Source organism: Herpailurus yagouaroundi, unplaced genomic scaffold, assembly GCF_014898765.1.
Source record: "Herpailurus yagouaroundi ecotype Mexico unplaced genomic scaffold, PumYag 183, whole genome shotgun sequence".
Classification (NCBI taxonomy): Eukaryota; Metazoa; Chordata; class Mammalia; order Carnivora; family Felidae; genus Herpailurus; species Herpailurus yagouaroundi.
Window position 1 is genome coordinate 4,823,124 of NW_024412414.1, and position 17,994 is coordinate 4,841,117.

At 43.4% G+C, this 17,994-nt stretch overlaps 1 protein-coding gene across 2 annotated transcripts; it reads right to left on the reverse strand.

Annotated features, from left to right (window-relative positions):
* Positions 1-9,736: 9,736 nt before the first annotated feature.
* VHL (von Hippel-Lindau tumor suppressor) lies at positions 9,737-17,994 on the reverse strand. Of its 2 annotated transcripts, XM_040491994.1 has the most exons (3): positions 17,572-17,991; positions 15,433-15,555; positions 9,737-12,060 (listed from the first exon to the last, which is right to left on the reverse strand). In XM_040491994.1, exons 1-3 carry the CDS (start codon positions 17,909-17,911, stop codon positions 11,867-11,869), a joined length of 657 nt encoding a protein of 218 aa, XP_040347928.1. In that variant the 5' UTR covers positions 17,912-17,991; the 3' UTR covers positions 9,737-11,866. The 2 variants fall into 2 exon arrangements, with proteins under 2 accessions (XP_040347928.1, XP_040347929.1); XM_040491995.1 differs by lacking the exon at positions 15,433-15,555 and having other exon boundaries at positions 17,572-17,994.

The following is a 17,994-nucleotide window of genomic DNA, read 5'->3' on the forward strand; positions in this document are numbered from 1 at the left end:
CCACCTCCTCCGGGGAAGTGGGCGGGCCGGGAGCTTGGCACCACCGCCCCCAGCGGCCACTCGCGGCGCGACACCCGCCCCGCCGGCTGGACTGACTGGCGATGTGGGGCGGGAACGCGTTTAAGGACACACGAGGACTTCAGTGGCAGTCCCAGGAGGACTTCTGACTCCAGTCCCAGTGTTTTGGGCGCTCTGCCACATAGAATTCATTCAACAAATATTCTGTTAATTACCTACTATATGCCAGGCATTGTTCAAGGTATTGGAGATACAGGATTGGAGAAAATCTACAAACTTCCTTACTTTCATGGGACTTAAAACCTAGATGGTGGGAGAAGAAAACTAATGATAAGTAATAAAAGTATGTAATAAATAAGTTATGAGGTGTGTTAAAAGGTAGTAAGTGCTATTGCAAAAAAGAAAAAGGAAAGTTGGTTAAGGGAATTAGGAATTGAGAGCGAGTTAAATAGGGTAGACAAGATAGACTTTATCATAATAACGGTTAGTGTTCATTGAACAGCTACTATGTGCTAGACACTGTTCTAGGTGCTGGCAATGCCTCTGAGGAAAAAAGGACATGGGGCGTTGGGTGGCTCAGTCGGTTAAGTGACCAACTGCAGCTCAGGTCATGATCTCGTGGTTTGTGAGTTCGAGCCCCATGTTGGGATCTGCGCTGACAGCTCAGACTGGAGCCCATTTCAGATTCGGTGTCTCCCTCTCTCTCTGCGCATCCCCCCCCCCCCCCCACCGCCCGGCTCATGCTCTGTCTCTCTTTCCTTCAAAAATAAATAAACATTTTTAAAAAAATTTTTTAAAGAAAGAAACAAAGGACAAAATCCATACCCTGGAGGAATATAGACAATAAGCAGTAAAATATTAAGTAAGTAAATAACTTAGCACTATAGAACATGATAGGTAACATGAGAGAATAAAAGCAAAGTATGATGAAAGAGAGTGGGGGTGGCACACTGAATTATTATCTTAGAAGGTAATAAATCTTAATGGGGGAAAGCAGAATAAGAGAGATTTCAGGGCAAATTGAATTATTAAGTAGAGTAGGAGGAGAACTTACACTAATAGTGGCTAGTATTATTGATCATTTACGATGTGCAGACTTCACCTGGGTCATTTTACCTACTCCTCTCAATGAACCTATTAGGTAGGTGTGGTTATTACCCCCATTGTACAGATGAGAAACCGAAGCACAGAGAGGTTGGGTAAGTTGCCGAATATCATACAGGTACAAGTGACAGAGCTGGGATTTGAACCCAAACAGTCTGATCACTGGCTACAAACTTCCTCTTTATTATAATAACTACCACTTATCTATACCTATCATGTGCTCTGCATAAATCATTTTCTGTAACTTTCATAGGCCTAGGCTATAGATAGTATTATCCCCCTTTTTTGTTGAGAGAGAGCGTGTGCACTTGCACATGCTCAAGTGGAGGAGGAGTAGAGGGAGAAGTAGAGAGAATCTCAAGCAGGCTGCATGCCCACCACAGAGCCCCATGAGGGGCTTGATCTCACAACTGTGAGATCATGACCTGAGCTGAAATCACGAGTTGGATGCTTCACCAACTGAGCCACTCAGGCATCCCAGTATTATCCCCTTTTTTACACAGAAATCGAGAAGTTCCAAGAGATTAGGCAACATCAGTGAGAGCAAATAAACTAGAGTTCCACTTTGTGGCCATAAACATCCGGCTGCAGAAGGAACCTGAAAGGAAAGCAAAAAGTCCTGGGGCAAGCCTTGGTTCTGCCACCAACAGGTTTTGTGTCCCTGGACAACCCATTTCACTTCTCAAACCTTGCATTCCACATCTATAAAATGGTACTAATGAGTTCTATTTGCCTAAGGTTGTGAGCTAGAGAAATAGATTAAATCAATTTATACAACCCATATAGAATGCCTACTACAGTCTTTCTTGTACAGAGAATAGACTCGAAAAATGGTAGCTGCCATTGATAATATTGAAAAAAAGCTCCAGGAAGAGTGCTCCCACAATCCATCAGAGGACAAAGGATCAAAGGACATCAAACTCATTTTTAAAAGAAAGGAAAAGTGGGGCGCCTGGGTGGCGCAGTCGGTTAAGCGTCCGACTTCAGCCAGGTCACGATCTCGCGGTCCGGGAGTTCGAGCCCCGCGTCAGGCTCTGGGCTGATGGCTCAGAGCCTGGAGCCTGTTTCCGATTCTGTGTCTCCCTCTCTCTCTGCCCCTCCCCCGTTCATGCTCTGTCTCTCTCTGTCCCAAAAAATAAATAAACGTTGAAAAAAAAAATTTAAAAAAAAAATAAAAATAAATAAATAAATAAAAGAAAGGAAAAGAAAAAAAGCATCCACCACCGTAGAATTCTACCTGGATACAAGCAGTAGTTCTGTCACTGTCTGGTACTTTATCCTGAGCAAGGCTGCAGTTTTCTCTTTTGTAAACTGGATATCCTCCCATAATCACTTCGAAGGATCGGTGTGAAGCTTAAATGGACCTCCAAATGCTTGGGATAAACAGTAAAGTGCTTAGCCCAGTAAAGGGTTGATGTTATGTGAGTCTACCCCTTTGATGTTGGAATTAGGGCATATTTTAGTGTTCTGTGACTGCTTTTCATGGGAAGTCCTGTGTTTCAAGAGTGGTTGACGGTGGAATAGAATGGGAAAGCACCTACAGCCCAGAGCATAGATCCTTCTGTTTCTCTCATGTTTTCTACTTGCAGAGCCCTCCTCCTCCTGCCTCTCCCTCTCTTTTGCAAGCACAGAGCATGGGTTGTAGCTTTCCTCCCTTAGTGCCATGAGGCCTCTTCCCCCTGATGGGGCTTTGAAACCACAGGAGATTTGCATTCAGCCTAGTCCAGGATAGACAAGCCCCAGCAACTCCTCTCTCTGCTATTTCCTTGGGTTTTTGGCAAGTTTCCTTCTCATCCCATTCTCAGGGCTCAGAATCTGAGTCCTAGGATTTTCTTCTCCAGAGAGATCTGATCAGAGAGATCAGGGCCTGAGCAGATCATCTTAGGGGCACATCTTGGTCCCCATTCTTTAGAATAAATTCTTCAAAGTAAGATCTTTGTTATTACTAAGTAGTAGAGCTACTGCTCCCCTGCCAAATACCAAGCATTTACCATACATTATCTGGCATCCTCACAACAACCTTATAAGGTAGGTTTAATTGTTCCCATTCTACAGAAGGGAAAACTGAGGCATAAGTCAGTGTAACTTGGCCAAATCAAATTGGCCACGTGACAGGATTCAACCCAATTCTGACTCCAAAGGAAGTGCTCTTTCTACTCTATAATATTGCCTCACCACAAAGAGAAATCTCCCTTGATCCTGCACAGTTCATTTCTTCCCCTAATTAGCTGCTTTCCCTGGCCAATACCCTCCCTCCCACAATCAGTTGAAACAGTTATTGAGGCTGAATGTAATTAGTTATATAGTTATGTCATTTAGACCTATTCACATCTAATTACCTTTGACAAACTGTACATGCCCAGCCTGGCCTCCGAAGATCCAGACTGGGGTGGGACTTGGGCACTGGCATTTTAAAAATCTTCCCAGGTAATTCTAATTATGGGCAGGCAGAGTTGAGAACCGGTGTTTTATCACAAAGTTGGGACGAGAAAAGAAGACTGATGATAGGGGATTAACAATAACAAAGCTTCTCTGTGTACTTTGCACATGTTTTTTTCTGTCTAATAAAAATACCTTCATTGTTTTTTTCTGATAGTGTAGCAGGATTCTCACACAAAGAGTCGTGACACCGAGGCTTTTCTTTCCAGGAAGCAACTTTATTCCTGCTGGCACCACTCAGTTGGGTTCATAGTTGGGTTCATATGCAAAGAACTGAGCCCCGAATGCCACCTGGCGTAGGTTTTTATTTATTTTTTACTTCTTTGTTTCCCATATATGGTAACACACAAGCATGCAGTCTGATTAAGTGGTCTTATGTTACAAGGTCGTGAGGGATGTTGTCACGTATGCATATAGCCAGGTTGCCTTGAGGTTTTTTGTTTTTTTTTCCTTTAGGGAGGGGACCCTACCACAATAGTACATGATCATTCTCCAGAAGAGTAGGTAACCTTAAACATAAAACTGTCAGTTATTTTACCAGCAAAATTGGGTTAATTCAGAAATAGCAGAGAATTGGAATTCAGGACACACAAGCTACTGCAAAACCCATAGGCAAGTCGCAGAACAAAAGAGAGGAAGTCTCTTTTATAGATGAAAGAGGGGAGTTGGGAGTGCTGTCATAAAGTCCATTAGAGCAAACTGGGAGTTTAAAGTATATTGGCTTTTCACTGGCTGAGTTGTCTCATTGGCTGCGCTGTTGCTGGGAGAAGAGGTAAACCTTTTTTTCTCCTACTGGGATGGTAAAGTAGTGTAGACCCACAAGGTCCATCTCTTCCTATGGATATGCAACTGATCAGGAGTGGTAGGGTGTGAGAGCTCCCCCTACTGGCCTCCTGATTCCATTTTAGCGAGTTTTCCTTTTATTAATTTTCCCAGAGGGCTTTGAGAAAAAACCCAGTCCTGCTCTCTTCTTCTCTTGGGTAGGAAAAAAAACAAAAAACAGTTCTACCTTCTCCTCTATGTTTCTCCTTTACTTTTACACAGAACACTTAGCTTTTGACACTTCTGGTCACCAAATGTGGAGGCAGGGGAGTGATTCCCCACAAGCAATTCTGTGCAACACGGGCTGGGTGTGCTACAACCTAACTTACTTCTAACACTGTCTACCTGAAGATAGTGTCAGATCCCACAGATTAAGGGTTCATTCCCACAAAACTGTTCCCTTCCTACTTCAGATGTGGATGGCAAGTAGCAGTGCCCCAGGTCACCCACCACTTCTGTACTACTTGGCTACAGATAGGAGGTTCCCATGACCCCCTCCTTGGGTTCAATTAATTTACTAGAGTAGCTCACAGAACTCAAAGAAACACTTATAGTATTTACTTTTTAAAAAAAAGGATACAGAGGCACATGGGTGGCTCAGTCTGTTAAGCCTCTGCTCTTGATTTTGGCTCAGGTCGTGATCTCTCAAACCCCACATCGGGCTCTACAACACAGAATCTGCTTGGGATTCTCCCTCTCCCTCTCTCTGCCCCTCACCCGCTCCCCCTTCAGCACATGCTCTCTCTCTCTCTCTCAAAATAAATACACTTTATAAATAAATAGACAGATACAGATGAACAACCAGATGAAGAGATACATAGGGTGCAGGATCTTCTGTGCCCATGGGGTTGGGTTGCATCACCTCCCAGTCTAGAGAAGTGCACTGACCCAGAAGCTGTCAAACCCCCTACTGCTAGGATTTTGTGGAGGCTTCCACAGAGGCAGGATCAATTATTAACTCTATTTCCATCCCCTCTGCCCTCTCTGCAGAAGTAGGAGATGGGGCATAGCTGAAAATCCCAAGCTTCTAATCATGACTTGGTATCTTTCTGGTGACCAGCCCCCAGCCAGGAGCCATTCAAAAGCCTACCTAGAGTTGCTTCATTAGAACAAAAGATGCTCCTAGTGCTTTATCATTTAGGAATTTACCAGGGTTTTAGGAACTATGTGCTGGGAACCAGGGGTGGAGATCAATATATTTTCTATTAACACACACACACACACACACACACACACACACACGGAGGGAGGAGGGATAGGAGAAAGAGAATGAACACCTTCCCTCCTTCCCCTTATTTGGGATGTACATTTATTTTCAGTATTGGGGTCTGTTCCAGAGTAGTCTGCTTTCTTATCTACAAGAGACGTAGGACAGTCCTAAAGTCTATCAAGGAAAACTATAAACCAATATTTGGAAAACTGCTGCTCCAGGGGCACACCAGGCCACCCTCACAATTCCTCCCTTCTCCCTGTAGTTGTTCCAGGACAGGGTATTCCAGACCTGATAGAATCATCCTCACATTCCCAGCATTCTTGTGTGGGACCTCCTAAAGGTGAAGAATGTCATCTCATGCCACTCCCTCTCAAGCACAATGCTGCTAAGCTATCCCTTGACCAAGGAACTCTCCTTCAATTTATCTGAAGATAAAATGGTTCGCTATGATTTCCTTTGGTCCTTACAGTAGTCTTAGTTCTGTTAACATTTGTGGGGCCAATGCAGGACTCTAAGACTCAACTTCTCCCAAGTGGTGCAAGGCAATCTTTTGTGTTTTCTGCCTGAAGAACAGGGAGAGCATATTGCTATTTGTATGTATGTTATGCTGACATACTTTCCTGAGGTTTCATGTTCTGATATTTTTTTTTTTAACATTTTTAAGTAGGGGTGCCTGGGTGGCTCAGTGAGTTAAGCGTCCGACTCTTGATTTCAGCTCAGGTCATGATCTCACGGTTCGTGGGAGTCGAGCTCCATGTCAGGCTCTGCACTAACAGCATGGAACCTGCTTGGGATTCTCTCTCTCCTTCTCTCTCTTCTCTTCCCCAACTCATGCTTGCTCACTCTCTCTTTCAAAATAAATAAATATTTTTTGAAATAATATTTTTAAGTAATCTCCACACCCAACGTGGAGCTTGAGCTCAAACCCCCAAGATCAAGCCACATGCTCCACTGACTGAGCCAGCCAGGTGCCCCTCATGTTCCAACTTTGAAACAAGTTTTGTGGGTTTTTCTTTTATATATCCAGGGCTATTGCCCAAATCCTTTTGATTAACATCGTAAACTTATCCATTTTTTTCTATGATCTGCCAATGGGTTACAGGGTATGTGCGGTGAGGGGAAGCCCCGGAGAAGTGTTCTGTGGGGCAGGCAGTTTAAGTGTGCCGACAGAAAAGGGAACTACTGAAGGGGTATCAGGCAGCCCAGTGACTGGCATAGAGTAGGACTGAGCTGGTAAGAACAGGTTACAGGAACTTTGTGTGAAAGTATCTGAAAAGTTCACATTGGTGCTCACGTGTCAAGAGTGCAAAACACTGCTATCTATTTCATATCCTTAGTGTGTTGATTTCTAGGACAGTGCCTGTCCTTTCATAACCTTCTCAGTATAAGTACTGATAAAATGATAACCACTCAGCTTTCTTGTTCTTTTTTTTTTTTAAATAGACTTTAAAATCACAGTGTAAATGGGACATCTGGGTGGCTCAGTCAGTTGAGCGTCCGACTTCAGCTCAGGTAATGATCTAAAAGCTTGTGAGTTTGAGCCCCACATCGGGCTCTGTGCTGACAGCTCAGAGCCTGGAGCCTGCTTTGGATTCTGTGTCTCCCTCTCTGCCCCTTCCCTAGCTCACACACTGTCTCTCTCTCTCTCTCTCTCTCTCTCTCAAAAATAAATAAACATTAAAAAAAATTTTTTTTAATTTAAAAACCACAGCATAATTAAGAGGAAGGTACAGGAATTTCCCATACATCTCCTGCCCCCACACATGCAAAGCTTCCCCCACGATCAACATCCCCAACAATGCAGTATCTTTGTTACAACTAATGAGCCCTCATTGACTCATAATTATCACCCCAAGTCCATAGTTTACTTTAGGGTTTATTCTTGGTGTTGTATATTCCATGTTGCAAAAACTCACGTATCTACTATTAGAGTATCGTACAGAGGAGTTTCATTGCCCTAAACAAACCCTGTTCTATGCCTATTTATCCCACCCTCCCCTCCATAACCTGGCAACCATTATCTTTTTACTCCATAGTTTGGTCTTTTCCACGTCACAGAGCGGAAATCATACACTGGGTGACCTTTTTAGATTGGCTTCTTTCACTTAGTAGTGTGCATTAAAGTTTCCTTCATGTCTTTTCATGGTTGACAACTCATTTCTTTTTAGTGCTGATTAATATTCTGTTGTCTGGAACGAGTTTATTTAGCCATGCACCTACTAAAAGACACTTTGGTTCCTCCTAAGTTTTGGTAGTTAGGAATGAAGCTGCTATAAATACCCAAGCATTTAACTCCTTTGAATAAATACCAAGGAGCAGGATTGCTGGAATATATAATAATAAGTTTAGTTTTGTAAGAAACCACCAAACTGTCTTCCAAAGTGGCTGTACCATTTTGCATTCCACCAGCAGTAAGAATTCCTCTTGCTCTGCCTCACCAACATTTGTTGGCAATCCTCCAGATTTTGGCCACTCTAATAGGTATGTATTGGTATCTCATTTTAATTGGCATTTCCCTGGTGACATGATGTGAAGCATTTTTCATATGCTTACTTGCCAACTGTGTTTCTTCTTCAGTGAGGTGTCTGTTAAGGTTGGTTCTGTTTATGTGGAAGAAAAAAAACCAAACACGTTTGTTCCCAATGTGAGTACTTTTCTTCTTAATGCTTTTCTGTAAGGCTTAATTTTTTTCACAGTGATACTTCATTTTTACATGAAAAATAAAGCTAAAAGAAACAGTGTTTTGAAAAAAATAAAATAAAACACGGTGGGGGGGGGGGCGGTGCCTGGGTGACTCAGTCAGTTAAGCGCCCAAATTTGGCTCAGGTCATGATCTCCTAGTTTGTGAGTTCAAGCCCCGTGTCGGGCTCTGTGCTTACAGCTCAGAGCCTGGAGCCTGCTTCAGATTCTCTGTCTCCCTCTCTCTCTGTCTCTCTCCTGCTCACACGCTCTCTCAAAAATAAACATTTTTTTTTGAAAATTAGAAAAAATAAAAAACATGGTGGGGGCACCTGGGTGGCTCAGTCGGCTGAGTGTCTGACTCTTGGATTTGGATCAGGTCATGATCTCACAGTGGGTTGGAACCCTGCATTGGGCTCCGCGCTGACAGCACAGAGCCTGCTTGGGATTCTCCATCTCCCTCCCTCTCTGACCCTTCCCCACTCACGCTCTCACAAAAATATTTTAAAAAATGGCAAGGGGTACCTGGGTGGCTCAGTCAGTTAAGGGTTAAGCATCAACTCTTGATCTCAGCTCAGTTCTTCTTTTTTAATGTTTATTTATTTTGAGAAAGAAAGCACAAGTCGGGGAGGGGCAGAGAGAGAGAAGGAGACAGACAATCCCAAGTAGGATCCATGCTCAGTGTGGAGCCCAACTTGGGGCTCGATCTCACAACTGTGAGATCAAGACCTGAGCCAAAATCAAGAGTTGGATGCTTAACCGACTGTGCCACCCAGGCACCTCTCAGCTCAGGTCTTGATCTCAGGGTCGTGAGTTCAAGCCCCATGTTGGGATTCCCACTGGGAACGAAGCCTACTTAAGAAAAAATAAGCAAATAAAAATTAAAAATAAATAAATAAAACACGGTGAAAAAGAAAAGAAAGAAAAATTAAAAATCAAACACATATATACATAAAACCAGGGTGGGTGGCCTGGCTGGCTCAGTAGAGCATGTGACTCTTGGTCTTGGGGTTGATCTTGATCTTCGAGCCCCATATTGGGTGTAGAGATTACTTAAGGAAATTTAAAAAATAAAAATAATAAAAACAAAAGAAAAGGGACTGAGCATGAAGACAGTTGCTTGTATTTGCAATGCCCCTCCCCACTTCAAGCCTTTAAAGAAACACAGTTCTCGGGGCGCCTGGGTGGCGCAGTCGGTTAAGCGTCCGACTTCAGCCAGGTCACGATCTCGCGGTCCGTGAGTTCGAGCCCCGCATCAGGCTCTGGGCTGATGGCTCAGAGCCTGGAGCCTGTTTCTGATTCTGTGTCTCCCTCTCTCTCTGCCCCTCCCCCATTCATGCTCTGTCTCTCTGTGTCCCAAAAATAAATAAATGTTGAAAAAACAAAATGAAAAAAAAAAAAAAAAGAAACACAGTTCTCACAACAGAGCCTGTTTGAAGTAATACTGAGACACACCCTACCTATTTTCTTTACTCAGCACCATTTAATGTATTAAAGAACAGGTTTTTTTTAACTCAAAATAGGAAAACATCACAGTCTCTTAAGAGCAATACATTTGATACAGTCATAAGATTTCAAATGAAAAACATATTATTCATGCTACAGGTTTTTAATCCTCCTGGACAACACACAAAACAACACAGTACTCAATCTACATGGTTTCACAAGAGAAACACGAATTTCATTTGGACAAAGACAGGTTTAAAAAAAAAAACAACCAACATTGAACTAATCCTTACGTTCTTACATACCCCATCCCATCCCACCCTCAAATATGTACTGCTACCAGCTCCCCAGGATTTTTCTTCCCACCCAACAGCTCGTAACACGGCAGACACTGAGAGGTGTGTCACTGAATGAGAGCTACAGTGCGTTTAAGAAACAAAAGCTAATCGATTTGTTGAATGTTGAAAGAGGGGCTTAAGATTAGGTGAAACAAAGTCTAGGGGAAACTGTGGAGCATTGTCTTGTTCATGCTGATTTCAGAGCACAGGAATTGTGCTCAAAGGTTAGTACAGGAACTAGAGATACCAAGAAATATCCCACTGTTTACAAAAGGAAGACCGCACTAATGTCTGAAAAGAGCTTATAATACCATGGGAAAATATTTAAGTTATAAAGTTATAACTGAGAAGGTAGAATACAAAACTGTATATTCAGTATGATTTTAACTATGTAAAACCAAACCAACCACAAGATGCCCTAAAGAGGCTAAAAGTTCAAAATGTTTAGTGGATGTATTCAAGTAATATATCTACAGTGATCTTTTTTTTTTTTTTTTTTCCTTTTACTTTACTGTCTTTACCAAAATGTTCTCTACTGGGGGGATTTTTTTTTTTTTAATTATTAGTTACCAAAAAAAAATAAGACTGATAGAAGTATTGCATTTGAATTAATCAATTTAAGTCCAGCCTATAATAAAGGATTTGTACATTTATAAAACTATAAAACATATTAGCTACTCCAGGAATCCATTCTGTATTGTGAGTAATCCCAGAGATGGAGGGCTTCCTTCCTCCACCTCTCTTCCAGCCAGGTGCAAAGTCTCACCAGTTCCTGCCTGATGAAAAATGCTAAACCAGGCAGCCTCGTGAGTCCACATGAACCCAAGAGTGGCTCTCCTCAGTGGTCCCCAGCGCCCAAAACCACTGGCCCCTGGTTAAAATGCTGGCAGCATTTAAAAAAAAAAAAAAAATGCTAAGCCAAACAGAAATGTAATGGATTTACAAAAAGTAACAGAAATATCCACACTTGGCAAAAACCTATTTGCAGTACAGCAGTAGCTCCTTAATACTAGAATTAAGAGGACAGCTATTTTCTCCTATCTTCAGTTCAGCTGTCAAGTTTAAAAAAAGTGATCACCACAAAGCTAATCCTGGTTTAGAAACAAATAAAAGAGCACTGCAACAACAGCGGACACAGAAAAGCACAAAATTTAGAAAGTTATAAAAAGTGCTTTCTATAAAAGTAATTCCCTTTAAAACATTTGTTTATGGTATACACCGTAAGGCCCCACCTCCCCACCCCCCAAAAAAGGGCAAAACCTCCAAACACTTTCTACCAAAGTATCCACTGGTTTGTTCATTCAACAAACACTGACTGAAGGCTCATAATGTGTGAGGCACTGGGGTCTCAAAGAGAAGACAGACTTGTCCCTGCCTCAAGGACATGTCTGTCTTCTCCAAGTGGGAGGCTGACATGTCACCAACCACAACACAGCAATTAAAAGCAGATGCCACTGTTTTCTTACAATTTTAGAGTATGCTGCAATTCTCATTGAAGCACTTACACAAAAGTCCTTACATACAAACTTTCCTGACTTACTAGGAGGCAAAAATGCAACTACTTGATGAATACCTGAATACTTATAGAAAGGGCAGGCATTAAATTACATTTCGTGACATTTGCCCCTAAACATCACAATGCCTAGTGAAGTCAGTTAACTTTCCTTTAAGCAATGGAGGATTTTTCCCTCCGGGAATGAGACACCTTGAATCTGAGAATAAGTGACCAGTCCTAAATGTAGATCAAGACTAGTCAGTACCATCTAAGGCCGAGACTCAGGAGTGCAAATTTCATTTCAGTTTCATTTCATTTCATTTCAGTCTCCCCTTCCATCCGCTGGTTTTCAATATGCTCCTGTGTCAGCCGCTCCAGGTCTTTCCTTACATTCGGATGGTCTTCCAGATCTTCATAGAGTGATCTCACGATGTCCAGTCTCCTGTAATTCTCAGGCTTGACTAGGCTTCGGACAACCTGGAGGCACCGCTCTTTCAGAGTATACACTGTAAATGCAGAAAACCAAAACTTCAGCAGCAGACTCGGGCCTTGGGACAAGAAATGAGCAAGATGCTTTGCCAACCATAGCAATTCCATTTACTACAGAAGGACCTCACTCTGGAGGAAAAAAAATTGAGTACATGTGTTGTGGCAGAGGGGAATGTGATGGCCCTCATGGACATCTCATGGTATGCATGACCTTGTATAATAACTTCCCCTTATAAGAGGGCTGGGCTTGTGATGTGCTTTAATTAATTGAACGTGGGTGACGTGACATTGTGCCAATTCTGAACCTAAGCTTTAAGTAGCCCTGGCAACTTAAGGGCACCTGGGAGGCTCAGTCAGTTGAGCGTCACAATCCCAGAGCTGTGGGACTGTGCCCTGCATCAGACTCTGCACTGAGGAACCACTTAAGGTCCTCTCTCTCTCTCTCTCTCTCTCTCTCTCTCTCTCTCTCTCTCCCCCCCTCCCTCCCTCCCTCCCTCTCTCTCTCCCTCTCTCCCTCTCTCCCTCTTTCCCTCTCCCCTGCTCACACTCCAAAATAAAAAATTAAGAGGTGCCTGGGTGGCTCAGTCAGTTGAGTGTCCGGCTCTTGATTTCTGCTCAAGTCATGCTCTCACAGTAAATGAGATCAAGCCCCGTGTTGGGCTGTACACTGACAGCATGGAGTCTGCTTGGGATTCTCTCTCTCTCCTCTCTCTGTCCCTCCCCCGCCCCTCTCAAGATGTAAATAAACTTTTAAAAATATATTAATTAGATTAAATTAAAAATTGTTTAGTTTTTAAAAACTAAAAAAAAAAAGAAGCCCTGGCAACTCCTGCTTTTATGCTCTCAGGAGTCCCGAGCCACCCGGCAGGAGACACCACACAAAGAGGGTCATGCCCTGAGGAAGCATGGGAGAGAGGCTCAACCTCCTGCCAACCTGCCAGCAGAAGTCAGCCACACCAACCACCACCAGTGAGCAGAAACCCCCCTCGCTGATCTCAGCCCAGACTGTAGAATTATGAACAAATAAAAAGGTGGTTGTTATTCTGGGGTAGCTCTTACACAGCAACAGATAACCAAACAGTCTGTAACTGGATTTGAGGGACTCCAAGTCTATTTTATTTCTACTTTTGGGGGGCGCCTGGGTGGCTCAGTCAGTTAAGCAACTGACTTCGGCTCAGGTCATGACTTCCTGGTTTGTGGGTTTGAGCCCACATCAGGCTCTGTGCTGACAGCTCGGAGCCTGCAGCCTGCTTCGGATTCTGTGTCTCCCTCCCTCTGCCCCTCCTGAGCTCGCACTGTCTCTCTCTCAAAAATTAATAAACATTAAAAAATTTTTAAGATTTTATTTGTATTTTTTATTATTTTTAGTCTATTTTTTTATTTTGACAAAGGGAGAGAGAGAGAGAGAGAGAGAGCAAGCACACAAGCAGGAGAGGGGCAGAGAGAGAAAATTCTAAGCAGGCTCCGCACTGTCAGTGTAGAGCCCAATGTGGGGCTCGATCTCACAAACCCAGACCTTAAATCGAGAGTCAGATGCTTAACTGACTGATCCACCCAGGTACCCCTCCAATTCTATTTTAAGCTCACTGGGAAACTGACACTGTAAGGGTATCCTATAAGGCAAAATTTACTACATTTATCAATCTAACTTACCAATTTTTATACACCTACTTCCTTAAGATAGGATCTATACATACATATCAGTTTGAACCTTATGAAGCTACATGTATTTGGGTGTTTAATATTTTATTTTAAAATCATCTTTACACCTAACATGGCACTTGAACTCACAACCCCGAGATCAAGAGTCGCATGTTCCACCAAATGAGGTAGCCAGGTGCCCCAGTATTTGGAGTTTTTTAACCCACTAGAACAGTTTGTTTGGGTTCAACCTAATAAAATCAATCGAGTTTTGTTTTTGTTTTTTTAATTTGCATCCAAGTTAGTTAGCATATAGTGCAACAATGATTTCAGGAGTAGATTCCTTAATACCCCTTCCCCGTTTAGCCCATCCCCCCTCCCACAACCCCTCCAGTAACCCTCTGTTTGTTCTCCATATTTAAGAGTCTCTTCTGTTTCGTCCCCCTGCCTGTTTTTATATTATTTTTGCTTCCCTTCCCTTGTGTTCATATGTTCTGTGTCTTAAAGTCCTCATATGAGTGAAGTCATGATATTTGTCTTTCTCTGACTGATTTCACTTAGCATAACACCCTCTAGTTCCATCCACATAGTTGCAAATGGCAAGAGTTCATTCTTTTTGATTGCCAAGGAACACTCCATTATATACATGTACCGCATCTTCTTTATCCATTCATCCATCGATGGACATTTGGGCTCTTTCCATACTTTGGCTATTGTCGACAGTGCTGCTATAAACATGGGGGTACATCTGCCCCCTTTGAAACAGCACACCTGTATCCCTTGGATAAATACCTAGTAGTGCAATTGCTGGGTCATAGGTCATTTTCTATTTAAAATCAAATGAGTTTTAAACAAATCGTAAACCATGATATTAACATTCAATTTGGTGTGTTTTTTTAACCCCTGATTGGCACTGTGAGCTTGAGTGGGTTAAATAACATTAAAAGGTACAACACTAGGGATGCCCAGGCAGCTAAGTGTCCAACTCTTGATTTCCGCTCAGGTCATGATCTCATAGCGTACAGCCTGCTCAAGATCCTCTCTCTCCCTCTCCCTCTGACCTTCCTCTACTCACAGGCACACTCTCTCACACTCTCAGAAAAAAAAGGAAAAAAAAGATACAACACTAGAAGCCATGATATCTCATTCTCTATACTTTATTCTTCTCTAAGACTCTAGGGCATAATTCTGCTCTAAGGCCAGGGAAATGAAAATGTATTCATAATTACATGAGATATTTTACTTATTTATTAAATTTTGTAAGTAATCTCTACTCCCAATGTGAGGCGTGAACTCACAACCCTATCAAGAGTCACATGCTCTACCGACTGAACCAGCCAGGTACCCTGACAATCAGGTATTTTAATTCAGCTCATTTCTGACAAGCCCAAAGAGCTTCTGAGCAACCACATCTTTGTTCAATATAGAAGATACAAATAAATTAGTTCCATTTTATTTATAGTGGAGAAAAGGACACAGAAAGGTTGGATAACTTGACTAGCATCCAGCAAAAACCAATAAAGGTTTGGATCCTTCAAGTTGCTTATTCTCTACTTATTCCAACAGCCTTATCTTTTGATTTATCATTTTTAATTAAATAATTATTTATTTATTTTTAAGTAGGATCTATGGTCAATATGGGGCTTGAATTCACGATGCTGAGATCAAGAATCACATGTTTTACCCACTGAGCCCAGCCAGGCACCCCCAGCCTTATCTTTTTATAAAGTAAGATAGAACATCAGTACCTGGCAGTGTGATGTTGGCAAAAATAGGCTGTCCATCAACATTGAGAGATGGCACAAATAGTTCAGTTTGGTTAACCAGAAGCCCATCATATGTCCCTGCATCTCGGAAAAGCCAAAGGTGACCTGTTAAAACAAGAAGAGGCTGTTATATCCACACACCCATTTCCTTCATCTTCCTGGATTGACCCTGAAGTCCTTGCCTCCCACGCTACTTAAATATCTTACTAAGCCCTCCCAGTAATATTACCTTACTCAGTCCTCACAACAGATCTATTTACAGATGAGCAAATAGATCTGAAAAAGCCAAGTGACTTGCTCAAGGCAACGAGGACAGTAAGGGAAAAAGAGCAGATACTTGAGGCTTCAAATACAGCACCCTTTCTGCTACCATGGTCAAAAAGCAAATACATGCATTGCGAATCACACCCAACACTGCAAACTAAAAGAACTTCACCAACTCTTTACATCTGTGCTTCTCAAGAACAAGAAGATGCAAAAAGATCATGTTCAGAAAAGGAAGCCACACAGAAAAGGGTACATTCTGTATGAATAGACCAAACTAATTTATGGTGTGAAAAATCAAAAGAATGGTTGCCTCTGAAAGGGAGGGGACTGAATGGAAAGGGGCAGGAAGGAACTTCCGGGAGTGATGGAAATGTTTTAACCTATAGTTTGATCTAGGTGTCGTATTTGTCAAAAACGCATCAATCTCTAAGATCTGTGCGTTTTACTGTATGTAAGGTATACGTGAATTTAGAAACAAATACATCATATGCAAAAAGAGAGAGAGACAAAGACAGAGAGAGAGAGAGAGAGAGAGAGGAAGAAGGCAACCCCCCCCCCCCCCTTCCCCAGGACTAACATTCTGTTTAAGGCAGGTGGAAAGCATGTCTGAATGTGTTCCTGGGACACAAATGTACTTGAAGATTTGGTAGGAAATTTTAAGAAATGTAAACTGGTAAAAAAAATTTTTATTATAGTAAAACTTACATAAAATTGACCATTTTAACCATTTTAAGTGTACTGTTCAGTGCCATTAAGTACATTCACACAGTAAGTCATTTTTTTTTAAATTATTTATTTTTGAAAGGCAGAGAGACGGAGCATGAGTGGGGGAGGGGTAGAGAGAGAGGGAGACACAGAACTTGAGGCAGGCTCCAGGCTCTGAGCTGTCAGCACAGAGCCCGATGCGGGGCTTGAACCCACGGACTGCGAGATCATGACCTGAGCTGGGAGTGGGATGCTTAACCTACTGAGCCAACCGGGCGCCCCTCATGGTAGGTAATTTTTAAAAAGTTTATATTAAGGGGCGCCTGGGTGGTCCAGTCAGTTGAGGGGCAGACTCTAGGTTTTGTTGGCTCAGGTCATGGTCTGCCCCTCTCTCTCTCCGCCCCCTCTCTCAAAATAAATAAAACTTAAAAAAAAAAAAAGAAAAAAAGATTCTCTAAAAAAAAATTTATGTTAACTCAAGCACAGATAAATTTTGGATGAAAAAAAAATTTTCACACAATTTCCTAGATAAAATAGAAGACTACAGAAATGTTGATCCCTGGAAGAACTGTGTTCTCCCTCCTTTAATATCAGGGGAAGTTTGGAGTAAAGGTCTGAGAAACATTACCGCGTACTCTCAAGGCAAAACGATCCATTGGAAAGCTGTCCTTAACTGAAACTTACACACCCCTTCCCTTCACTAAGCTAGGTGCCTGCTCCAAGCTCCCACGGGCCGCTGTGCTCCGTTCCTCCTGCAGCAACTGTGACACTGGCTTGTTCTCATCTGTTTATGCATGCATCTGTCTCCCCGACTGGACCGTGTTCTCCATGAAGGGCAGGGACCTAACGCGGACCTGGCCCACTGGGGACACTCGGGAGTGTGAGATTCTCTCAGAGACGTAATGAACAAACGGGCATTAGGTACGGAGCACTTTTAGGGGTAAATATACGTGTAAGGGGGAAAAGCCACCTCCGATACAAATTACTCAGTCCTATAAGAAAGAATTGGCTACCACCTAGTAGCAGCGTCAACCTGGATCTGTCACAACCTCTCTGGGGCACCAGCAGGCGTTCGCGGCGCCCCGGGACAAAGCAGGAGGCGCGGCCGGGCTGGGCCGGCCCGGGCCAGGGCGACCCCGGCTCACCTACCTCGGTAGCTATGGATGCGGCGGCCCGTGCCGGGCGGCAGCGTCGGGTACGGCTGCGGCTCGCCGTCGAAGTTGAGCCACACCGGCAGCACGACGCGCGGACTGCGGTTGCAGAAGATGACCTGAGACGGCTCGCAAGAGTTCACTGAGCGTAGCACCGGTCGCGGCTGCCCAGCCTCCATCTCCTCCTCGGCTCCCGGCTCTTCGGGGTCAGACTCTTCCGGGCCAGACTCCTCGGCGCCCGACTCCTCCCCGCCGTACTCTTCAGGGCCCACCTCCTCCGCGTCCACCTCCTCCACACCGGCCTCGGCCTCTTCCAAGTTCCCTGCCTTCCGGGGCATTACCTCCCGGAGCCTAGACAACCCGGGCCTCGCCGCCTCGGGATTTGTGGGGCCGTACGGGGTGGGGCGTGGCGCGCGTGCGT

Bases quoted from the DNA above. Each gene is read 5' to 3' on its own strand.
- VHL (XM_040491994.1), bottom strand. From the start codon at position 17,911: ATGCCCCGGAAGGCAGGGAACTTGGAAGAGGCCGAGGCCGGTGTGGAG. The intron at 15,556-17,571 runs GTAGGTGAGCCG...TTGTTTTAACAG, and splicing joins CCGCATCCATAGCTACCGAG to GTCACCTTTGGCTTTTCCGA. The intron at 12,061-15,432 runs GTACTGATGTTC...CTGCATTTACAG, and splicing joins TGCCAACATCACACTGCCAG to TGTATACTCTGAAAGAGCGG.